Source organism: Patella vulgata, chromosome 3 (assembly GCF_932274485.2).
Source record: "Patella vulgata chromosome 3, xgPatVulg1.2, whole genome shotgun sequence".
Classification (NCBI taxonomy): domain Eukaryota; kingdom Metazoa; phylum Mollusca; class Gastropoda; family Patellidae; genus Patella; species Patella vulgata.
The window spans coordinates 21,873,080-21,899,773 of NC_065881.2; the positions used below are offsets into that span (position 1 = coordinate 21,873,080).

The 26,694-nt window shown below is 34.4% G+C and overlaps 2 protein-coding genes across 2 annotated transcripts; one reads left to right on the forward strand and one right to left on the reverse strand.

The window, feature by feature from the left end:
* Nucleotides 1–3,150: 3,150 nt before the first annotated feature.
* Nucleotides 3,151–18,527, reverse strand: LOC126815474 (mitochondrial proton/calcium exchanger protein). The gene is made up of 13 exons (XM_050541134.2): nucleotides 18,323–18,527; nucleotides 16,171–16,249; nucleotides 14,644–15,115; nucleotides 13,586–13,729; nucleotides 12,762–12,896; nucleotides 11,993–12,196; nucleotides 11,163–11,414; nucleotides 10,629–10,760; nucleotides 9,969–10,083; nucleotides 8,575–8,744; nucleotides 7,257–7,516; nucleotides 6,316–6,457; nucleotides 3,151–5,605 (listed from the first exon to the last, which is right to left on the reverse strand). Exons 1-13 carry the CDS (start codon nucleotides 18,369–18,371, stop codon nucleotides 5,444–5,446), a joined length of 2,316 nt encoding a protein of 771 aa, XP_050397091.1. The 5' UTR covers nucleotides 18,372–18,527; the 3' UTR covers nucleotides 3,151–5,443.
* A 6,639-nt stretch (nucleotides 18,528–25,166) lies between these two features.
* On the forward strand, nucleotides 25,167–26,261 carry LOC126815578 (histone H1-delta). Its single transcript, XM_050541292.2, has one exon. It carries the CDS (start codon nucleotides 25,241–25,243, stop codon nucleotides 25,838–25,840), a length of 600 nt encoding a protein of 199 aa, XP_050397249.1. The 5' UTR covers nucleotides 25,167–25,240; the 3' UTR covers nucleotides 25,841–26,261.
* The last annotated feature ends 433 nt before the right edge of the window (nucleotides 26,262–26,694 follow it).

The following is a 26,694-nucleotide window of genomic DNA, read 5'->3' on the forward strand; positions in this document are numbered from 1 at the left end:
ACAAGGGTAGACTATGCAAAACAGTAGCCGGGAAAGAAAGGTGGGACAAGGTGGAAGAGTGTACCAGCGAGAAGACGTACAACATAATGGACAAGGGTGAGGAATATAACAATACGAGCAAGGATATATTGGATAAAAAAAATGACGATGTCGGGTGGTCTAAAATCATGGACAACTTAGAAAATATAGGAAGCGAAAAGCACCAAGATGTCGACGTGGAACATCAGTTTAACCCCCAGACTCCTTCCGTCAACGATTTTGAAAGAATTCTAGCAGAAATTAAGATGATCGATTACCTTATTGCAAACAAAGAAGAAGATGCGTCAGCTTTTATCGGAAATTATAAAGTTAATAATTATTCATCAACAGAAGAGTCATTCTCTGATAAAGATAGTCTAGAAAAATATCAAAAACTGCCTCCTATTGGACTTGTTCCTTACATTCCTTCATCAACTCAACATGCCGAAAGCCATCCAAGAATATCTTCTTTAGATAAATCCATGAACAACCCTGATGCTTCCACAAAATTAATGCAAAAATTCACTAGATCTAGCACCGTTAATGTACCAAATTTGTCATTAAAAAAACAGAAGAACCAAGCCAGATTAGCTAAAACGTTTGAACAAGAAAGAAAAACTACTACTGGAAAAATAAATTCAACCCTGCCCAAGATCAAGTCTGGAAATACTAATTCTCCTCTGCCAAAGATCAAGCCATGGTCTCAAAACGTTAATTGTGCTCTGACAAAAATACAGTCTGGAAATACTGCATCACCAAAGATCAAATCAGGAAATTCTGCTCTGCCACAGATCAGATCTGGATATTCCAATCTGCCAAAGACCCAATCATTCTCTGGAAATAATAACTCTGTTCTGCCAAAGATTAAATCATCAGGAAACATTAGCTCTGGAAATACTAACTCGACTCTGCCAAAGATTAAATCCATGACAGCTAAAGACGTCAGTAGAGGAAATAATAAAATAATTAAAAAAATAAAAATACCAGTTCTACCAAATCTAATGAAATCAACACCAACATTACCAAAAGTCTATAAACCTACACCACCAACAAATAAACCAACAAAGCGCCCATATACTGGTAAATACAGGAAACTACCTCCGCTTTTAGATTTAAATGTGGATTTAGAAAAACAAAATACTTTTAAAGATACCTAAACTTATTTTATAATAATTAGATAATTAAAATACTGTCAATGATTAAATCAACTACACATGTAACAATATATCACCCAATGCTGTTTCTATATGCCTAATGAATAAGAAAAAAAAAGTACTTTATAATGTATTTGTCGTGAATTAAACGTATTGTATAGATTCGGGTAAAAACATATATAAAATACTCATTACATCCAATCATTGTAAATATTACATATTTGTTTTTTTTTGTGTGTGTTTCTGTGCTAGAACTATAAATTGTTTTTAAAGCACATATAATATTTATTAAAGAAATGTATTATTCATATTGGCCATAGAATAGATATAAATGCCTTTGTTTTTTTAAATATATTTTTAATAAACTGAACATGCCAAAAATACCGTTCTTTTGTCAGTTTTTATTGCACATGCTGTATTGATCAAGTACACCTGCAATGAAATGAAATGAAGAAAGAAATGGGGTTTAACTTCCTACTGCTCTGCTCCAACTAGTTAAAGTAGCTAAGTCTCTAACTCAATATCATCCAAAATCTTCAACATTGAAAACACAAATTATTTGTCAATTTAAAACAACATTGATGCTGTCTGTGATCTTACCGGAAAAAGATGGGCTAGACATATTGCACCAAACCAAACGGCGTATGTAGACTGGAATAACCAGACGCTAGGAATTTGCATTCGATTGAGACTGCTGGCTTATTTCACGGAACATAACTGATTTGAAATTAGAGTAAAAACGGAAACAATTGAATGTAAATCAGTTTATATACATTCATATTACAGTATTATATGAGTTGCGACCCACTTGTGTCAATTTCTAGGTCCCAAATGTTAGCGATTTAGCTCCTTTAATGAAGACACATACCCCTTACAGTTGTGCTCATGGGCGTGAATTTAGGGGGGGGGCGCCCCCCCCCCCTTAGAATCGGAAGGGGGGACGAATAGGTCTCGGCCCCCCCCCCCTCCCTAATTTTGATCGCCAGGACAGCTCGACTTTCAGGTTTATCTGACCACTGCCTTGCGATATCTTCCTCCTTAATTGTAGGTAGTCATTTTTTCCATATCGTCGTCATATTACCCCCAGTTTATAGTTCCTTTAGGAACTCTCTCTGAGCAGACGATGTCCACCGATAGTTCCTATCGGGCCGTATACAGCTGCAATATGAAAATACCGCTCTTCCCCACCTCTGTTCTAAGGCTATTTTGGAATCCTTACCTTCTATTTTCACCTTGATTCTCCTTTACTCACCAAAGGAATCATTTCTTGCCACAGCTGACGTACATTTATAATGATTCAACATTATTTTCAAGTAGAATTCTGCGATTAAAAACATACACAAAATACGTTTGAACTGATCAGCCATTACGAGACCCGCAAACCGCATGTTTATTTCATCGCTAAATTCTACTTGAAAATGGTGTTGAATTATTTAAAAAATGTGTAAAATATGATAAGTGATTCCTTTTGCCGGAAAATAAAGAATCACGGGGAAAAATAGAAGGTTACGGTTCTAAAACAGCCTGAGAAGACAGGTGGGGAAGAGCGGTATTTTACCATATTTTCATATTGCAGCTATAAGGTACGACAGGAACTGTCAGTGGACATCGTCCGCTCAGAGACAGTTCCTAAAGCAAATAAGCTAGTTACAGCTTTCATCGAAATAACACTGGTACAGTAAACTGTTCGTAATTATTATTTTGGTTTGGTGATGAAATGTTCCAGGTTCCAGCGGGTTCGTCCGCCCCCCCCCCCCAAAAAAAAAAGTTATGACAATTCCACGCCCTTGGAGTTGTGCTATAAACGAAAAGTTTTCCGGAAGAGCCAACCTATTCTTATATTCATTTCCAACTGTCAAGGGTTCTTCTATGTGCAAAACGTCTATAGGTTGTTCCTTGCAAAGATTTCTATCATGCAGAAAGGAAAAAGTCAAAGCACACTAGAAAATCGTGGTGAAATTCAGGGCTAACCCCAGGATTTAACAAAATAATAAAAGTTTATTTTACATACAATAGATAAAGAATCTGTAATGGAAAACTGATATTGCACATAAGATAGCAGATGTGAAGTTTATCACCCCAAAACAATATAACTGTATCTGTAAGCTGCAATTCAAAATCTGCTTCATCATTCCTGAATAAGCATTGCCCAAACAACACACTTTTCTAAATATTGTCGAAATTCATCAAGTAGTTTAGGTGAATTAATCAAATTTTGAGTGAATTTCCAGGGTCTTGGTATTCAGTGCTCCACGACTTTCCATTCCATTATCATTCCCCCTAAAAAGGCCATAGTTTTTAATTGTTTTTTTCTTTTAATTTGGTGGAAAGCATTGGGGTCACAAGAGGAAGAACACAGTCGATAATCAGCTTCCAAGCTTGTGAACATAATAGGGATAAGATTTCTTGAAGGCAAAAAGAATCCTATAAAATGTGGTGAACAAGAAAATATAAGTGCAATTTCTGTCACCAAATAATGATCTAATTCAGTTATTTTATATTTATAATAACAAAAGAAAAACTACTGGCAGATTTTTTAAAGATTTTAAGATAATCACCTTATTTCTATATACAATCAATTATTTAATACCTAGACAGTCAACAGTTCAATCAGCTTGGTGTGGTTTTTGCGTAGAAAAAAATATCAACAATTCACAGGTGAAAATTCAGACAACAGCAGATACACATAACTAATAAAATTTTGTTTTACTTTAAGGTTTAATTAATTAAGAAACTTACGGTGGAAAATGAAAATCATATCGAAAGGAGTGGACAGATTTACTTTCTAACTAATGTTACAAGCAGTTGAGTAATACCTTAATTAACTCCAATATAAATATATAAAACATAATCAAAAATTCAATTCAAATGGTTTCTAATAAATAAATTAGCTCTAAAACTAAATATCCAAACATATAATTATAAAATAAATAACAGCATAGCATTAAACCTTTTTGTATTTGTTTTTAGTGTCTAAAACAATTTAACAAATAAGGGGTCATTAATAATGGAGTAAAGACTTGCGTTTCACATAAGGATATTTGGTCAAGCAAATCCTACTTTTGCAAATAAAATGGGGTTTAAACTTAAAAGTGCTTCTGTTCTGCATCGTCTGAGCTAACAAAGACGGGTATGCCATGCAGTGTGCTATGAGGAAAATTTTGAACAAACAGCTATGTCTCTGCCTACTCTACATCAAATTCCAACTGCAAAGGGTTCTTTTCCAACCCATCCTAATGACTAGGCACTGTTCCTTGCCAGATCTCATGGTTAGTGAACCAGTGTCTTACAACTTTAGGACCTGACCTCAAGACTTGATTAAATAAACAAGAATTCTTGTCAAGTTAAACATAGGGAGTACTACACTAGTATTTATGAATATTAAATATGCTATTTTTCCTATATTTTTTCCTATAATCTAACTGGAATTTCTTAAAGGAATATAAATCTACTAACACAAATACTCACTAGTCACATAAATTATTTCACTAACAATTCATTTTTACAGAATTGATTTGCGAAAACCAAAATAAGATGAAATAATCTACCACAGTGTAATTCTATCAACGTTATCAACAATACAATAAATATAAGTTTATTTTTAGTGACATACTCTAATAAATATCTCAATATGAAATAAAATGTTTGCAATAAGTTTAGCACCTAAAGCAACCTTAGATACCGGTTAAGTTTAGTGGGTATTTAAACCAAATATTATTGTCAAATGAAATTTATAGGGTTTTTTCTGTGACTCAAGTCACTCATTAATAAGGCTCCTTGAAAAACATATAATTAAATTTAATGGGTAGTTTTTTTGAAAAGCAGTACTCAGTCTGGAGATCTATAAACGGAATGAAATGGGATTCTAGATTTAATATTGGTCATAAAATGTTATTTTTACTGTTTTTTTAATGACCTCTACAATAACCCAAACTAATTACTTTCCAGGAGATCGATTGTGGCATTAATACAAATTTTACCTAGTAAATGCACATATGACTAATGACCATCCAGCAGTCAACAAACTGTATCTATAATGGGGATGTTCCTCTCTTAAATAATATTTATTACCATATGTGTACTAAGAAGTTGGGCACTTACATAATTTATCAATAATTGTTGATATATACATATTATTTTGGATCCAAAATGTACAATTTTAACCATTTTTTTTTCACACAATTTACATGGTCCTCCCATTCTCTACAATCAAAATTATATACTATGCCTATTTTTATAATATAAGACCTACTATGACCTCTGTGTGTGACTTATTGACCCTGAGCTTCCTGTTGCTGTTTTTGTTCCTTTTCTTGTTTTTCTTGTAATTTTTCCTGTTCGTGGAATTCTTCTTCTTGTTTTATTAGCTCTATAACTTCAGATAACTGTGATGGAGCTATTTTAACATTTTCTCTTCCTAACTGTTCTATCACCTACAACAGCAATAAGAATTATGGTATGAAATTATATTATATTTGATACAAAAAGAAGCAAATAATCAGAATAAAAATCATTAGCATATTAACCTTAGTCACTTAGTTAAAGATTTGTGGTCTAAGGGGAGATAATATGACATTAATGTATCAAATATCAGTTATCTTCCCCTTAACATGATAAATAAAATGTGCAATTGCTTGTCATGCAAAAAAGAAAGAAATAGTATTATCGAGCTACCACTTTAATTGTATCACTGTGCCAGCTATGACAACTTTGAACAAACACAGACAGGACTGCTGGATTTGTGTGTGTTTGTGTGTGAGAGAGAGAGAGAGAGAGAGCACTTAGCATAGGAGTCTTTGGCAGTGGGAGGAAACTAAAGGACGTGCAGAAAACCCACGAGGTTGGACAGGCAACCCTACTCCATGTCACTTTCAAGCTGAGAATCGAAACCACACCACATGACAGACCTGGATTTCTGAGACACAGAATCTTGATTCTCATTGATGTCCAAGAAACAAACTCCTTTAGCCATTGAAGCCATAATACTACTATTACTTCTACTAACAATGATTTTATTCATAAATCCCATTCTTCGTACAGGTATACTCAAAGTACATAAATGGTTCTCCACAAGATACACAAGAATCAGATAATTATAGGGATAGTTTTATATTTTCTGGATAAATAATTTCATACTATGTACCTTCAACACAAGACTGATATCAATGTTGCCATCTCTATCTTCATCTAGAACTTCTACTATCTGTTGTAATCGTGTTTCATCTGGTACTTTCTGTAATCTTTTTAAAGCTAAAACCATCTCATTTATACTGATTATATTAGCCCTAAAATAGACATCGAGAGAATTAACATTCTTACTTATATTAGCCCTAAATTAAACACTGACCGAATTAACATTCATACTATTGTTTTAGCTCTATTACTAGCCTTAAACATACATTAGCAAGAACTAAATCTGCCTATTGCAGATCTTTCTTTAGGCCTGAATAAAATGTTATATAAACTATTAATTAGACATTTATTAACATGACAAAACCATAATCAACTCTTGATGCCATCTGACGGGTCTGATTTTCATTAGATTTGAATCCAATCTGACGTTGATGATTAACCGTAAAAATGGTTACACAAGACTTTGTTTATTATCATAGCAATGGTAGTAATGACGATCAAGGCTCACCTAAAATTGAATCGCTAATATCTAGTTTCAGAGTGATGCAATTTGACTGAAATTTTCAGCATATTCTTTTTTCATTATCTATTTTTTTAACTATTATAGTGATAAATGTCAGCTCTTTATCTAATCTCCCATAATGCCCCTTTAAAGCAGACAACAACAGAATTAACATTTATACTGATTATAATTATATTAGCCCTATAAGCCGTAAATGAGATATCCCCAGAATTAATGTTGAGACTGATTATATTAGCCCTAAATAGACATCTGGAAAAATGGCCTTTAGTTCACAGTCAAGACAGTCAGTGAATCTTTGCTTCAATTTTTTTTATCTGGCAAACAGCTTTTTATCTTTAAATTAATGTGAACTATGTAAGTAAAACACGGACAGTCCATCTCAAAAATATCTTGTGACAGGGAATATTTGTATTATAGTTTGTACTCACTTATCTGCATTTATATCTTTTTGATATTTTTCCATTAATTCTTCATCTTCACGAATTTCACTACTACGTTTCATCTTCACCTCACGTACTTCTATTTCCTCCTGGAACTTTTCCTTTTCCAAATATAATTTCTCGGTCATTCCGTCCATTTTTTTAATCATACTGTCCACTTTTTTAGCCAATCGTTTAGCAGATTTTGATTCCTGAATCTCATTTACACCACCAGTGGCAACCATAATAGCCTTCAGGTCTTCTAAATCCTGAGAAATAGCAATAGATAAATCCACTCAATATAAATAATTACATTTCAAGTTTATAACATTTAAACACACTCTTTATAAAACAAACATGTGGTGTTGGATGGCCGAATGGTTAGCATGCGCGCGCTGTATCATACGGTCTGTCATTGAGTCAACTGGCGGGGTTTCGATTCCCCCGTTGTATGTGACAAGGAGTAGGGCCGCCTGTCCAACCTCGTGGGTTTTCTCCGGATCCTCCGGTTTCCTCCCACTGCTAAAGACCCCTACGCAAAATGACCTAGTATTTGTCAAGTGGATGTTAAAACCCCATTTCTCTCTCTCTATAAAACAAACATAAGCATGGCTTTCACTTCAAAGTTTGCAGACTGGTCAATTTTTGACATATTCTGATCATCGCAATTATTAGTATTATCCTAATTGGTTGAATAAATATTTAAGTATCTTTAACAATTAATAACCAGCAATTGCCATGCAAGACCTGCCAACATTTTGCAGGAGATGGATAAAAATTTTGACCTCTTGAGGGACCATAAGCTAAAAATGTGATTTTTCATACAATCAGGGTCCAAAATCTAGGAAATTACAGTCCGATATGTGTGAATATTGAAAGGTACCGAGATCTTTGGGTTATAAACATACATTTAAAGTTTCATCAAAAACGGATAAAAATTGTGACCTCTAGAGTGTCCACAAGCTAAAAACGTCATTCTCTGTACAATCAGAGGCCATAATCCATGAAGCTATGGTCCGATATATGCCAATTTCGAAAGGAACCGAGGTCTTTCGGAGATAAACCTATATTTGAAGTTTCGTCAAAATTTGTGACCTGTAGAGACAGACGGACTGATGTTCGGACAGACAGGGCCGACGACAATTTACCTTCACACGAAAATGTAGACGTATAATAAAGTTGTATTTATTGTGTTAAATTTTTTGAAATTATAATTTTATGCAATGACATCAAACAAAAACTCTTTGTATTTTTGTTGCAGTATATGGAAAAAGAGCCTTTTTGATCACAAATCGATGGTTGTAGTAATTACAAAACTTTTTCATACCTCTTTATATTCACTAACTTCTGCCTTCAAATCTTGTAATTCTTCATTATTGATATCCAGTCGCTTTTGTTCAGCAATATCTTCTAAAGCCGATTCAATCTCCTCTAAATCTTTACTAGTTATCTCTTTACTGGCTATATCTCCCAACTCTGGAATAGCATCTACCAAAGCTGAAAAAGTGGTATGCAGTAGCAGGGCAATCTAATCATACAGAGCTTAGTTATCATGATAATTTATAGCTGTGTGCTATTAGAGCTATTTATACATTCATGGCGTGCTATTAACATCCTACTGTTCTGCTCCGAACTGGGCTAATGAAGACGGGCATATGCCATACAGTGTGTTACGAGGGAAATTTTGCCTGGACAGCGACACTATGGCCTACTATATCGAATTCCAACTGTCAAGGGATCTTTTAGGTACACGCCAATGTGTACACAGGAGTTTGGTTTTTCTTCCCATCCGAATGACTAGACAGCTGTCCTTGTCAGGCAATCCGTCCTGCTGTGCTATTAAGACAATAATACACATACATTAGTGTGCTAACAGAACTATTTAAACACGTGTGGAGTGTGATTATGACTATTTAAAGATACATTCCCGGGTACAAACTGGGTGATTTGATGATATATTTGGACTAAAAACATATTCAGACTAATTAATTTATCATAATTTTGCCTCAAATCCTTTTCAAAACATTGCAATTGTCGGAGAATACCCTGGCTATAAAAAATCGATCAAAAGAGGTCATGTTTGTGTCACGTAACTTACCTCTCTCGGTACCTAGCAACGTAAGTGAAGTCGGAGGAGAATTCATTGCATACACAAGACAATGTTGTCTTTAATCACTAACTATTTATTACAACTATCAAAGCCTAATCAAATTTTCCAATTATCCACTGCCCGTGTCTTTTTCCGTGATTTTTATCTCAGAAAGTGTTGTGCGTCTAATTCTTCATAAAGTTTATCAAAATGTACATCAAGCGCTCAATCTCCGCGTGCAACCTTCGAGGTCACGCGTGCAGACACTCCTAATAGTCGGGCTGTCGATTAGGGAAACCCTTACATTTTTGTCCTGTATGCGCTCCATGAGTGTTTTTCAGGGAATCCAGTATTTTTCTAGTAAGATTGGATATTTCTACTTTCCATATATACCAAAATTGCCATATTTTTAATGGAAATAACATAGCTTTAAACACATGTTGTGTGCTATCAGAACTTTTTAAAGACAGGTGGTGTATAATAAGGACTATTTTATATACATTTAGCGTGTTATCAGGACTTAAACATGTGCTGTGCTCTATAGGACATAATTAACTCTGGCCAATCTATACAAGTATGCCAGCTTTAAAATGGCACAAACACAAAAAAAAAAAAAAAAAAATTTCACAAACCTTCTTTAAGAGCAGGTTTTATATCCAATGCATCATCTTGTAAAATTTCATTTGCTTCCATTTGTTTTTCAGCTGCAACAGCTTCAGCTTCTTCACGAATCTTCTGTAACAGTTCCTAAAATTAAATATTCAACGATGTGTCTATGTCATTATACACAAAAACATGAGGACGGCATTAGGTAAACATAGGTTGCCAGGCAATGAAACATACGTCCAGTTAATAGATGATATTCGATTCAATATGATAGACTACCAATATAAAATTCAGGAAGATGTGTTAATAATTACATCATATATAGTTCTAACAAAAATATTGAAAATCAATAGGCTTTTCCATTTCATTACAGACAAACAATATCAATATTTAAAATAAATTATAAATTATTGTAGCCAATACTGTGCTAACAAAAAATATGAATGACAGATAGGTGGAGTGGAGGGACGGCAATATACATTAATTTTCATTCAGTTAAAAAAATATGTCAGAAAATGATAAGTTCCAAATCATGAAATAAACTACCTTTCACAGACAAATTTTATGCTCAAATTCGAGTTTATTACTCTTTTCTTTTCTTCACACGTAGATCACATATCCTACTCACAATTAAATACCTATTCAAACCCCAGGAATATCAACAATTTAGTAATCTGAAAACCTACCTGTTCCTCTTTTGTTTTCTCTTGTCTTTCTTTCTGTATAACTTCTTCTTCATGTTGGATTAAATCCAATTTAACTTTATTATCAATTTTAACACCACTTAATTCTGCTACCTTCACTATTGTCTCCGATGTCTGAAACATAAAAACAGAGTTGTAATTTATGATAGGAACTCTGATAGAATCTAAACTCTAATGGCAAAATCTGGAATAACACAATTGTCGTTCATCTATCACTTGCACAAAATAAATTTCAATCTGGTTCTTTGTTTGATTTTCGTAGATTTAGATAGGCAACTTACTAAATGCATGGAATTAAGAAGAAATTCTTGTTAGTCCTAATTTCAATCCGTGGTCTAAGGGGAGATAATATGCAATGAAGAACATTTTGACAAAGTAACCTCCCTTCAGCTACTGGCCTTACCCAAAAGAGAATGGCTGAAAAGATCACTTAAATAAACTTCCAAGAATAAAGCTATCCTAATTTAAACAGCCAATTGTTTAATTTTTTAAAGACGACTGGATCATATAACTTACAGTAGATTCTGGAAGAGATGAAATGGTGGCCTTCAGCTGCTCAGTTGTTGAAAGATTTTCTGGTAAATATAAAGCACGGGATAATAAAAGTAAAGAAGTTGGAATCTTTTCATTGAGGTGAAGATCCAACCATTGTTGTAACTGATTTTTTAATCTGGCTTCTGATAATCCTAGAGCTCTCATTCCTCTAGCACGACAAGCCGATTGTAACTCAGACATTGTTAAAGTTTCTATACTTTCTTTTACAATCATCTGTAAATATACAATAATTCAAGGATCAGGCAATGGAATAAATATTTCACCATATAAAAGTCAAGTGAAATACAATCTGATTAAAACACAGATCCTATTTTGTTTCATTTCTATAGTTCAAAATTTAGTTTTATTTGTCTTTACTACACTGGGATCTGGAAGAGTTGTTATCATTGACATGTTCTTGATGATCAGAGGAATTCTATGCACAGAACTGTGGGTAAACCACTAGAAAAGTTGATTGATTAATCAATGTCTGACGTCATAGTGTCAAAAGCCGCTTGTTTGACCCCTGACATGAACTCCCACTATAACTTGTCAGATGTTCATGTAGTGTAGGCCATCAATAGTATAAAAAAAAAAAAACGAAATATATATCTGTATTTTAATCAGATTGAGTGAAATATCAACATGCGTAGTATATCTTGCGATATAAAGAGTACCGGTATTTCAGATGAATAAAGGTATTCAACATACTCCTATTGATATTTCACTAATATGAAATGCTAGTACTCTTTATATTGGAAACGACCATGATAGTTATTAAACAAAATAATTCATCCTTGTTATTTACATACCTTATCATCTGCTTTAAGTTTTCGTAGCCTCATACTGAGCTGAAAACGTAACATTGCATCCGTTCCAATTGGAGTGATATTTAATACTCTACATAAAGCTTGTAGTTGCCGACGTGATAAGTTATCCAGAGTTATCTCATCTTCAAACAATTTAGAAAACTGGACTATATCTTTCGTAGACGTTTGAATTCCCTTATTACGAATCTGAAACCAAAAAATGATTCATATTCAATAAACAAGACACATAAAAAACATCATGATAAAAATATTACATTGAAACATGAAATATAGTATCCACAAATTTAATGTCAAAATTGAGAATGACTTGGACTCGCAACAATTTTATGACACGTTTTTGTTTCAACATCAAAAATAAATTAGCTCCCTGTAATACTAATAACCAAACCAAGACATAGAAAATGTTCGAGAAAAACATATAAGTTTATTGGCCATCATTTAGATCAAATTATACAGTCATTCGAGACAATGCAGTGTGTGTAGGCCTAGAAATGTTTTATATGCAGACTATGCTCATACAAACTGGTTATACATGTATATAATTTCTTTTTTTTTATTGATCTATCAGACTCACATTTTGGTAAGCTCTAGGCAGTTCACAATAATTTATTCTTTATAGTATTTATCATTTTTATAAATGACTCAATCTTTGCAATCTTTACTGATATACCTTGAAGTCATCACATACTGTATCTAGAATTTCTCTAACAATGTCAACTCTTCAGTATCTAATAAGCATGTTAAAACTTACATTATCTACAAATGATGTGAATTCTTCTGCTAATTTTGAAGGTTTCTTCCCTTGTAAAGCCGATTCATGAACTGTATCTTGCAAAAATTTGGCCATCTCTAGTTTTACTTTCAGCTGTTTCTTTAACTTCTCTTGCTGTAATAAAGAATATATAAAAAATGTTTCAAACTATTTCTACTTTATTTAACTTGCATTACACACTACAATTTGGATGGGGGTCATGTAGGGTTGCTGTTCCTATTAATATGTCTAATAATAGTTATAGGGCACATCTATTATATTTATTTCAGGCTACAGGTAAACTTTTTTACCACTATTTTTACAGTTTGATTTAGATTTCAACACAACAAATAGGAAATTTTTTATGGCTTAATCAACGCTAAAATGTACTCAAACTGATTGATCAATAAAACAAAACCAACATATCAAGGGTTGATTATATACCAGATATGATTAAAAAGACGTCCATCAAAAGATTTTAACCAACACATAAGTAGCACTATCTTGTTAATATCTGCAGAGTTTGTCGACTGAATGCACTGCAATACCATTTTAAAATTCAAATTTCGTATCATATTTCTAGTTCTACATTTGTATCATCATCATCATCATATTGCATACAGAAATTCACTAATAGTAATATAATTACTATATTTCTAAACTTTACTGTGGGAAATATGAATGTGCAGAAATCCATGAGTATCTTATCTTTTTTAAAATTAAAAACAGGTCAGCACTCGGCAGCCAGATTATGTGACACATCACTATCTAAAAACCAGAATATTTTTTATTTATGGACTCAATATCAATTCTTATAATTATACCTCTTTATTTTCCTCTGCGAAAGTAGATGGTAACATATTAGGGAATAACTTCACAGCTACAGGGAGTAAAAATTCCATAAATGGCACAACGAGAAAAACTAGAAATGGTACAAGACGAAATAAATCTGCAACAGTACGAACTAACTGAAATAAAGAAGTAAAAGTGGTCGATGTTCATGTACATAGCAATTTTACTTTAAATTACACAACAGTCAGTTAAAACAGTTAATATCTGAGAAAAACACACAAAAATATTCGCAACTAATTACAGTATAATGATAAATCTGACTGATGTCAATGCTATAAATTTGAAGTTGCTCTCATTAACCCTTAACCGGTCGACGTCATTTTGATGTCATGACGTCAAGTGGTCAGGCTAAATAAAGGCTGACGTGAAATATTTTGTATGCCTATTTCTATCGACTACTGTCGAATAATTATAAGTGATAGACTCTTGACACCAATAAAAAAGTTGAGGGGGATAAGTTGATCTATAATTTGCAAATCATTCTAAGTCCTTTTCATCGGAAATATCGTCTTCAGAATCGGTGTCATCGATATAATCCGAGTCTGAATCATTTATATGTATTTCAACCACTTCGCGTGTTTAACCTTCCCGACATCGTTAAATTAGCGTGGCCATATCAATTAAATACGAAACTAAATACTCAAATGCGGCTTATCAAAAAGGTTCTTGCTGTGGTCGACTTTAGTCGACCATGACCACTTAGCTGTATAACGCTGTGGTGACTTTTGTCAACAATGACCAGTTAAGGGTTAACATAGAGATATATCCTTCATCAGTGTATACAGTGGGAATATTTTTCCAAATGATTCAAATTTTACAACATATTAAGAAATGTCATATTGCATTTTGAAACAAACTTACTTCGAGTAAGCATATGTTGAAAAAAGAAAACAAGACAGAATCTAAATGGACGTCAATAAGTTTATTATTACTTAAATGTAAAATTACCACCCACCAGGGAGTGAAACCATTATCCGATATTATAAATTATAAGATCATAAATAAATTATTTATCAAAATTCTAACCCACCTGTTTATTTTCTCTTCTTGTTAATGTCTTTCCATTTAATAACAAATATAACAATCTACAAGAAATCTTTACATCTATAAAGAGTAACCGGAAACCATTATAATAATGTTTTAACTCGGCAACAAATCGTTGCCATAACGATTTCTTTACCACAAGATTCTTTTCTTTCTCTATATCCTCTTTCAAATCAGAAGACTGTTCTTTTAATCTTTTCACAGATTTTTCGACATTGGATTCATCCTTAAATAATAAATTACTCGAAGAAATATTTCGAAATATCAATTGGTTCATTAAATTATAATTGGTAAAGTCATAAACTAAAGCAGGATTTGGACCTAATAGATATTTAGATTTATAATAACTATCTTTTTGGTGATGATTGGTTGAAAGCTGTGAATAACTGGCAGTGGGTTGAATCTGGTTGGTTAGTTTCTGTAGTCTTAAACGTCTGCTCCAAGTGCCAAAATGACCCCTGTAATACATAAAGAATGTTACTAGAGAGAGAAAGAGAGAAATGGGGTTTAACGTCCACTTGACACAAACTAGGTCATTTCGGGACTAACACATGGTTCAATTTTATTTCAATAATTCGCCTGCTCGTAGGGGTCTTTAGTAGTGGGAGGAAACCGAAGGACCCAGAGAAAACCCATGAGGTTGGACAGGCGACTCTATTCATTGTCACATACGACCGGGGATTCGAAACCACACCAGTTGACTCAATGACAGACCTTATGATACAGCGCGCATGTGCTAACCATTCGGCCATCCAACCCCCCTTAAAGAATGTTACTAGCTATATGGCAAACTACAAACTCATTCAGCTGTAAATGACACCCCCCAAAAAGTACCAATTTGGATATCATATTTTTTAAACTCTAAAATTCATCATCTACAGAACAATAATACCCCTTTCTGTCAATTCATGGCGATGTCATTGTCTGGCATCTATATTAGAAGACAAATTGTACCTTTTAAAACTATTTTCATGAAAATCTATGAGAAATCATAATGCTAAATCACTAATAATAGTTAATAATGTATAAGGCAATAAAACATTGTAATATATTAGATTTTAATAAAAAAAATAAAGTTGATACGAGTTTCAAAACTTGATCATTCATCCTCATAACAGTTGTCCAGTCACGGTCAGGCTGAATTATGTGAAATGAATTGAATTTATGGGGTTCAACATCTTACTTCTCTGCCCAAATCCGAGTAACGAAGAAAGGCCTGCACTACTTTGACTATCTTGACCCATTTAACCCAAATTTTAATGAGTACATAAAGTGGATAGATGAACAATATACTAAAACCAGACTAAAATAAAGATAAACTGTTTCAATGGCATTTAGTTAGTGGAATTACACTGGTCACAATTCTATGGTATACATTTACTGTTTTATAATGATTGCTGTTTTGACTAGATTCTTTAACAAGCAAGAGATACCTGGTCAAAATGTCACTCAGTAATAAACAATAATAGAATTGTGACCTATGTAATATAAAGATCTTCATTGTGGAACTTACCCATCCTTAAGTATTGTAGACTGATAACCTCTATGACAAATACAAACACATGATGGTAACCTCGGAGACACCAATACTCCTAAAAATAATAAATAAGATTATTATTTATCATCAAATGTAATGACCTATTTCTAATAAACCATGGTATTGGGGTGGCAATGGCAGTATTTAACTTTAAAAAAAGGTCTACAAATCTGGCAATGACCCTTTAACATCCTACTTGGTCTTTCAGGGGTAATTTTTTAATTAAAAAAGAGAGTGGCACTCTAATGTAGATTAGAAAGTCGCATGAACCATGACTGCCTAACAGGAATTTATACTTTGTTAAAAAAAGAACTTGATTATGTCAAAGTGGATAAACTCTGTATCAATCTGATTAAAACACAGATCCAATTACGTTTCGTTTTTATAGTTCAAAATTTCGATTTTACTTGTCTTTACTACACTTGGATCTGGTAGCATTGTTATTTAACTCGTGTTCTGCTTGAAATGAGGGGTCAGCCAATCAAATGGTCTGTCGAATCGAGCGTTTGACCTTTTTTGCGCGGAACTGTGGGTAGACATTAGCGGCAATAGAAATCAAAACAAAGCAAAAGTAGATAAAAAATACATGGCGGTCGCTAATTGGTTAATCGAATGACTAACGTAATCGGGTCAAATGTCGCTTGCTTGGTACCTGACGTCATAGATCGTGAACTCCCACTATAACAAAGCAAAAGTAGATAAAAAATACATGGCGGTCGCTAATTGGTTAATCGAATGACTAACGTAATCGGGTCAAATGTCGCTTGCTTGGTACCTGACGTCATAGATCGTGAACTCCCACTATAACTTGTTAGATCTACATGTAGTGTAGGCCATCGAAAGTATAAAAAATGAAACGAAATATAGATCTATATTCTAATTAGATTGAATTCTGTATCAAATTGAATTTTCTTTGTCTGAACTCTAGCTGGTGTGTGAACCGTCTGTACAATGTTATGCATATAAATAAATTAAGTTTTATAGAACTGTATTAAAATGTTTGATTTACATATGGATATGTGTATTTTGTATTTAGTCCCCATCAATCAAAATTACTTTGACGGTTACTGTACATTTACACATCAATACTTTTTACAGTTCTGACAGCAGTGATAAGGCATGGCCTAGATTCTTTATTTTTACAGATAAACTTGTTCAGTAACTCCATTATTGTGCTCTATAGATTAATCCAAGAAATTCAGTCTTGGTCATCTTGGCATTATGCAGGTAAATTTAATGGATAATATAAACCTAGAACTGTTAGTGTTTTTCTTATTACATGAATGTTGTTTATGTGCCCCCTCCATTACCTTTGGCCCATTTATGTGGCCAATAATTTACATAATCAAAGTAACACTGTTTTGGGGGTATTTAATGACTTGGGAAGAACAGATAGTATTAATAATTGTTATTAAAGGGACAATAACACTCTTGCTGGCTTGAAAGCTCCAGAAAATAAATAATATCTCTATCTATGTACTAGATGTTTAAGTGTCCTACCTGTTGTGTAAATTATCCATTACATCCTATTTTACTTGTCCAGAGGGTTCGAAAATATTTTTAAATCGAAGTTTCATTTGAAAAGGTTTACGTTAGACGTTTCAAACCATTATGTTGAATTTTTCAAAAATTTTAAATAAGGTGTGTTAAGATGAAATTAGTATCATCAATTAATTGAAATATTCTAAAATAGTACAATTTGTTGACCAGAATAAAGATTGGGACATATTATTCAGTTACAATAAGAGTGGTATTGAGCCTTTAACCAAACAATTAAGTTCAATCAATGTAGCCAGATTTTCCATCCAAGTTTTTTCTTATAACACAAAATAATCTGTCTAGTGTAGGCCTATTCTTACTTTCATGACAGTGACAGATTGTGTCCCAGATAATGGACATCGACTGGCTTGGTTGGTGAAAATCGTTTTGATTTCATGCAAAGTAACAAAGTTTATTCATAAATCATTCGCATACCTAATAAGACTTCATTGGTCTGTCATGTGTGTCGGTTGGCATATCTGCATGATGAAATTAATACTGAAGTTTCAAGCTATATATATTATATTATAAACGATGAACAACCTTTTTATAGAAATTCCATAAATGGCATATATATCATTTCACTTACCACCCGGTTTAATCCGGGGAATTGCGCACGATAGCACTCTGTATGACATGATTTTTATTCAACAGTGTCCAACCATTAAGCTATTCGTCAACTTGATTTACATTTCGTTGACTTTGTATCAATATTTCCAAATAAAAACACTCTCGATCAATCTTGTTGCCTTTCAACGCCGCATCTTAACAGTCCTTGACCCTTGATTAAGGTCAGTCAAAGGGTCAAAGGGAAGTGGTTGAGTTTAGTTTCGTATAAAAACATGTAAGATCTTCGTTACTAACTGTCGATCGGGACAATTAAGATTACTTTTAAAAGTTGTAGAAAGAAGATTGTGGGTCTAAAAATGATTAGAAGTATTCTAAAACAAAATGATGAAAAATAGACAGATATCCCCCATCATTGCTCACAAAAGCAGGGCCCCACAAGCGTTTGGCGACCCAGGGCTAAAGTTTCAGTGCCCCCCCATACATATTATGGTAACTGCTTTGATCAGTGCCTGTGCCCAGTTGATTTTTTTATGCTTAAAGAAATTTTAAAATACAATTTTTATACATTTAACACTTTAACTAAATAGCTGTAATTAAGTCAACTTGTTTATTTCCCCTTCAACTCCCCATTTAATCGAAAACCCCTATATATAGGCTATTGGAAAAATAATTCTACCCTCGCCATTTGCTGAAATATGAACTGGTTTACGCCGGTTTAAGGGAAGCGAATGCCGGTGATTTCCTATCTCAGCCTCCACGGAGGCTATTCCATAAATATTCAAAGGGTCCCCCGGGGCATATGTGATCCCCCTCAGCACCCTCCACCCACCCTATGCGAGGGCCCTGCATAAAAGTGTCACCAATGGTATGTGTTAAAAATCATGATTGTTTACTCCTATTTTGTATTTGAGCTGTGGAATATTTTATTTAAGGTTCTACCCCCAGTAACATTTCAACACCAAATCACCGAGATATTAAAAAACAGTCGACGAAATACATACAAGCACCAGGATTAAAGGAGGGTGAGGGGGTTTTGGGCTGACTGGGATAAAAAAAATGTACAATAGATATGTCATTTTCCATGATGTATATGCCAGACAAATCTCTCTATCTACCATACTGACATACAAGTTGCATCCGGGATCACCAAAAGTTTAAAAGCAATTAACGCGCAGATAGACCTAACGTGACCGCTTTTTCGGGCCAAAAGCTGTTTCGTCTGGACAGTCGAGGTAGCGAGAGACATGGCGGCATAATGGGCCGGAAGGGACAACATTTTACCCCAAACAAAATGCAAAAGAATCCAATGTAGCTTGATTCAATGATACTTATGTCAGACAACATCATACTCAAATTCGGAGAGCGACATCTCTTAACCAGTGTGTTTTAGTGTTGGGGGAATATATAACTTGTTTTTAAAAATTATTTTAACACAAAGTGCTTATAGAGGCGAAATGTGCCGAAAAAAAGAATTTGAAAAAACAAAAACTGAAGAAATGGATTTTTCACGTGAAGTCGGCTATTTCTTTCAAAATGGCTGCCAAATTTAGTAATAAAATAGCATTTTCCCCATATAACCAGCTAGAATCTCGTAAGATATGACTTTTTATTATGTCTTTATAATTGTTTAGATGTCTCTGAATTTAAAGATACATTTTGAAAATTCCGCCAGGATAGAAAATAAGATTCTGAATTAATATTTGGGTATCAAATTCATAAACAACTGGGTATATCGAAACCACTACCCAAAATAGAATTCAGTAACCTTATTAGATATATTTTAAAAGCAATACACACATGGAAAAAATCACCATTATAGATCCTATTTTGATTGTCGTTTTAAATTTACGCCATATTCTAAGTTAGTTTTTGGAGTCGGAATTGAACTCAGTAACCCCATAAACCTTATATATATAAGACATATTACAATTTACAACCAATATCCAACGGACGAAAATGGCAATAATTAATTGAAAATTGGCCATTTTTGACTTCGTTTTGACGACCATTCCGTATTTATATATTAATATTTTGAGATCAGAATTCAACAAAATGACATCGAAAACCATGGAACAAGTCATATATACCAAACAGGACAAAATAACGATTAATTTAAAGGAACTAGTCCGATTTGAACAGTCTCAAAAATAAAAGTCCGAGTACACATGACATTTAAGCGTCAAAATATAGAGGAATGGTTACCCTGTCTCAAAATTTCACTCAAAATATTGTGTCGTTTGGACTTGAACGTCAAAATTGCTTATCCGGACACGGAACCCTTTTAAGATTTTGGGTCAATTTTTTCGTTGGGTGATCTGATAATCGATTCCCGTTCATTTAGAATGCAGTAAATGACCCATGTGCTGTACTTGATAACGAAAGGTAAATTTCACCTGCACAGTATTTTTATAAAATAAAAGTCTGGTTTTATCCAGACACCGCATAATACAGCCTGGGACACGGGTCTCCATTTCCAGATTTAGACTGACGGGTTTAAGTTGTTTGAATATATATCACTTATTAAGTTAGTTGCTCGGCCCTAAAGTTGAGGAAATTAAGGGATTTTAACACAAAATTAAGCAGTTTTATTCTCCAAAATATTATCGGGAATGGTTAGCACGTGCGCGCTGTATCATAAGGCATGTCATTGAGTTAACTGCCGTGTTTCGAATCCCAGGTTTTACGTGACAAGGAGTAGGGTCGCCAGTCCAACCTCGTGGGTTTTCTCCGGATCCTCTGGTTTCCTCCCACTGCTAAAGACCCCTACGCGCAAGCGAATTATTGAAATAAAATTAAACCATATGTTAGTCCCGAAATTACCTAGTCTGTGTCGAGTGGACGTTAAACCCTGACGCTGCAGACTTAATGAATCTCTGTAGAGTTATTTTTTCTGTATATATATAGTATTAGTTGTTGATAAATGCATTTCTATCCTATTTTGCCACTGCCTAGGCAAAATTTCCCTCATAGCACACTGTATGGTGTATGTACCCGTCTTTATTTGCCCAGTTTAGGAGCAGAACAATGGGACGTTAAACCCCATTTCATTTCTATCTCATTTGACTACGACTTCATCCATCTATCCGACGGACAAATTGATAAATGTATGAAGAAATGTATGCACTTCTCATTCGAAGCTAGCTAGATCTATCCGAACATTCCCAGTGGCCGATAGCGTCGCTATCGGCCTCTCACTTTCTCCTACGGAGTTTACAAAAATACACATGGAAATGTATCCACACTCATTCGAAGCTAGCTAGATATATTATCCGAGCAAGCCCATGCAGTGCCAACTCTCTGAACGCGAAATGCACTGCTAGCGTCTGTACTTAGCGAACGCTACAAAGAAGACTTTCGACAAAAAAAACCGTTGTCTTCTATGTGTTTGTTTTAGAGAAACGGCAACAGGGTATGCTGGCATCTTTTATAGGATTAGGAGAACGCAAACATGCCTCGAAACTTTCTTTCAAACTTAACTGCTTTCTGACCCAGAAAGCCACTTATCCGAATCTGTGTAGCGTTGCGTGTGGTGGGGAGGTCAGTTACTCTTAGAGCTAACGAGCCAACAGTGAAAACAGCCATCGTAGTACACACATCCAATTCACTATGTACACTGTTCGTTCTGCGCGATATTGATTTGGACATTGACCGAATAATTAACGGGAATGGTTAGTGCTAAATGATAAGGCTATCTCAATTTTTCGTCATCGGTCACAAGATGTAAACAGGACTATCGCTAATCCCAACTCTAAATTAACCTAACTTTAGATATAGAACCAATGCTTACCATAACCCTAACCTACAATCTCGCCAACAATCAGGTGCCCTAACCTTATTTACATCTCAAAACTTGAGCTGGTTTCCTCGGCGTACGTATGTGTTAAAGAACAGCATAGTCCGAAAAATCGCTGTCCGGGCAAAATTCTTCCACCTCGCATTGCACCAGCATCTATTTAGATATTCTTTCTTTTTACGATATAATAAATCAGGGCCAAACCGCTCCAAACATCCCTGCAGAGGTGGCGATAGACTTAAACACCAATCAACAGTCAACACTCTTTAGCAATCGGCGACGATTAATTAGATTAATCAGGTGGTTATCAGTGATATGTCAGCAAGAATAACACCCGGGCGCATGATGAATTCAGCGCTACTTGTAATTTTCAGCTTTAGTTTAACGTCCACTCGACCCAAACTAGGTCATTTCGGGAATAAAATATGGTTCAATTTTATTTCAATAATTCGCTTGCGCGTAGGGGTCTTTAGCAGTGGGAGGAAACCGGAGGAACCAGAGAAAACCCACGAGGTTGGACAGGCGTATACAACCGGGGAATCGAAACCACGCCAGTTGACTCGAAGACATACCTTATGATTTAACGCGCACTCGCTAACTAATCGGCCATCCATTCCCCCTTCATCTTTAGTAGTCACTCAGTCCATAATTCGGCATTGTATTTCCGATTTTGGGGCACAAGCATCAGGGAAAAATACCATATATCATAGAAATAAAATTGCAAAATGAAATCGCTCATGGTTTAAGTTTTGAATAAAATAATGCTTAAGACCCCGCGCAATATAATTTGTGGAAACCTCGTTTTCTGAAAATTCGAGTGACAAAGAAAATGTTCGGACAAATAGCCTCAGCCCACCGAAATGAGATTGACCCCCTATACGCCTATGTCTGTTCCATCCGTGCATGCGAAGACGGCCACAATACAGTAGTTTCAATACGCATTATATCGACGAAGCCGCGATGGTTCAGTAAGACGCTGACTCGCTAACCATGGCAGTACTCGGGTTCGCTCCCGGTGTTGGCCGGGAAAGTTCTTCAATAGGCCTATATTATATATTGCTGGTCTCCTTTGTCCATGGATGACTTCGATGAAAAGATATATATAAACCCAGTGGGGGGGGGGGGAGGGGTCTTCTCCACGGCCCTAATCACCATATTTCCCCGACAATCTAAATACAAATTTTAAAAATTCGTGAAATAAGTTGATATAAATGTTTTCTTTGCCTTTGTTAACGACATTTGCAATACTGTTTTTATTATAGTCTAAGAGCTATGGGGGGACTTCGACGGCCCTAATCACCATATTATCTCCGCGACAATCTAAAAAACAAATTTTAAAAATTCGCGAAATAATTCAGTTTTTATTATAGTCTAACAAATCTAAGAAATATTTTGCAAATTAGTCATTTATAATACACACGTACACAGAAAACAGGTTTACAAGAGGGAGTAAACCAAATATGCACGGAATTAACCAAGTTCATCACCAACATCAAGTCTTTTGTGGCTTTGTGCTTTGTTTCGTTATTATTCTTAAATTATATCCGCAGTTTTATACTAATTTTTTTTAAACGTATGAACGTAAAATGTTTAGGTTTGAACCGTTGGTTGTCGAAACACTTTAAATGGGGCTGGACGAAAATGTCATAAACCATGTATACATCCAGATCTTTCATTTCCCTTATAGCCAAGTGAGATGCCGTTCCTTTTAGACACAATTTAAACAATCGTTTTCAATAACTCTTCGTAGAAATCTTATTCAGAAATGAATTTTTGAAAAAGAAGAAGAAATAAAATTTATATAGATATAATGGTGATGGGTGTCGTGCACAAGATATATGCTCACCCTTTCTAGAACACCTCATAATTTATAACTTCCCATTAGAGGAGTTCCCATAGCTAACAAAACTTCGTGGCATTTGAGAAAGAAAACTTTGGAATATTTATTTTTAAAGTTATCGTGGTCTTCAGATACGTTTTTTTAAACGTATACCCATTATTGTCATGAGACTTCATAGACACAAAAAAAATAATTAAATATTGAGAAAAAAAATCTGATTTTGAAATTATGAAGATTAATTTACAAAGTGATTTTAAATTTATTAAAGGTAAAATTAAAATAATCAAATAGAAATAATTCATGGTATTTGAAACCAAAGAATATTTGGGTAAATACGTCATGGCAAAATATCCTAATCATGTACGTTCATATGCATTGAAATAACACCGAACAAAATGACATAAATATTTAAGCTAGTAATTTCAAAATTTAATTATTCAAAACTGGTAGCAAAAGAAATGAAATGTGCATAAAATCAGTTTCAAATTATTCCTAAATATTGAGATATAACTTATTTTATTCCCAGTATTTCCTAACATTATTCATCGTATTTCGTCGCCATGTTGTATTTCGTCGATTCGGAGGTCAAAAATATTTCGTCGAATTGCGCGCTGAATAAATCTAATATCATCGAGATTTTGGTACTTTTTTGTTCCTGGTGCTCACAAAATATAGATCACAAAGTTTTAAATAATTTCACAATAAAATAAAGGAGATATTTAGACAACAAGACTCGCCCCATACCCCAACTATTAACAAAAATGGCGGAGGGAATCGTTTTTCTGTTATAGTTTACTATCATTCAATCAATTATTTAATTCATTTATAAATGTCGTACATTGGTATAAAATCGCACAAAGCTGGATGGAACATTTTTCCGCCTCACCATATATTTTTATTTTAAATTCCAAATATTATTTTAAAAGAATTTTAAAATATCGCGGAGATATGCTAATTCATAAAGTATAAATGGATACTTTAAATCGCATGTTCTTAAGTTCTCTGGCACATAATGATGTAATAATTTCACAAAATATGGGAAAATATATATTATTTTGATTGGCAATTAGTTTTAAGGTTGTTTCATTAATTATAGTGTGCTTTATGCGGCGCGAATGAGGCAAGGAAACACAAGAAATGTTAACTGTCAGTTTTTAGCTATCAACAAACGCTCCATTGACTAGTGCTTTCGTTGACGTCCGCGCGCTGTTAATAAACAAGTGCGCTGTAGCTTCGATACCACATTCAAATCTTTACTACGAGCTGAATAGAACACGTAGACTGTACACCACTACAATCTAAAAATGGCAGATACAGACCCCGTCGCCGATGCACCAGTCACCAAGACTCCAAAGGTAAAGACACCTAAGAAGAGGGCAGCTGGAAAGGGAACCAAAAAACCGTTGAACCACCCTAAATACAGTGACATGGTTAGACAAGCTATTTCTACATTGAAAGAACGAGGTGGTTCATCAAGACAAGCCATCTTAAAATACATCCGGGCTAACTTCAACGTTGGCACCGAAGAGAAAATTGTCAACAACCATCTGAAACTAGCTTTGAGAGCTTCGGTTAAAAATGGTAAATTGAAGCAATCCAAAGGAACTGGTGCTTCTGGATCTTTCAGACTTGGTGATTCCAACAAAGCTGAGAAGAAACCAAAAGCCAAAGTCGCCAAGAAGAAGCCAGCAGCTGCTAAAGGCACAAAAGCTAAAAGCCCCAAAAAAGTCAAAGCAAAGAAACCAGCAGCAGAAAAGAAAGCTAAATCACCTAAAAAAGTGAAAAAACCAAAAGCTGCCAAGAAATCTCCTGCTAAAGCAAAGAAGGCCGCTAAACCTAAAGCCGCCAAACCAAAAGCAAAGAAAGCCGCCAAGAAAACAACCAAAAAGGCAGCAAAGAAATAAAAATTTTATTCGGAAGAAAGGAAAGTGAACGGTTTTTGAATCTGGACATGTGAAATAACGGACATGGATTTAATTGCGACGGGTATATATCATTAACATTATTAGTAAAATCATCTCATTTGTGCTCTGAACAATGGTTGAAGTTTCAAGTGCTTGTTTTGGATTGTTAGAGAATTGTTTCGGTATCCGAGACGTTCTATTTGTTAGCTTAAGACATTAAGTTGTTCTATCATTTTTATCATATAGACAATTAGTCGTGATTGACTTTAAACTATCAAATCATCTTGTAAATATATCATCATCGTGCAATGGATTTCATTTTGTCAATATTTATATTGGTATGCATTTCATACTCATTTAACATTATGTATATTATGTCATATTCATTACTGATAAAATAAAATTACGAAAACCCTAAAAATCCTTATTTGTTTATGCATATGAAGAAGCACACTTTGATATTGACAGGCACTATTTAAAGGTGGGTTTTTAAAATGAAAAGGGTGTCGAGTGAAAAGGCTCATTAAGACAGGATAAAATTTGGGTAACAACATTCGAAGAATATCTGATTTAGCTGGAAAGGTGTATTGAGAGACTGGTGCCAAGCGTCCCTAAATCCCCGTTCACGAATCGATGTATATCGTGACAGCTGTGTTGCGCAGCGCCGCATTCTATACAATTTTTGGAAAAAATGAATTCATCAGTATCATAATATCGTTTTTAGGTCAGCAGTAATTCTGGCGCGAGTAAAAACAAATTTTCCCGTCCCACAATAGTGCGACTAGATACCAGAATCTGTACAGCCTAACAAGGGTTATCGGCGGGTCGGAATGAAATTCTACGGAGACTGGGAC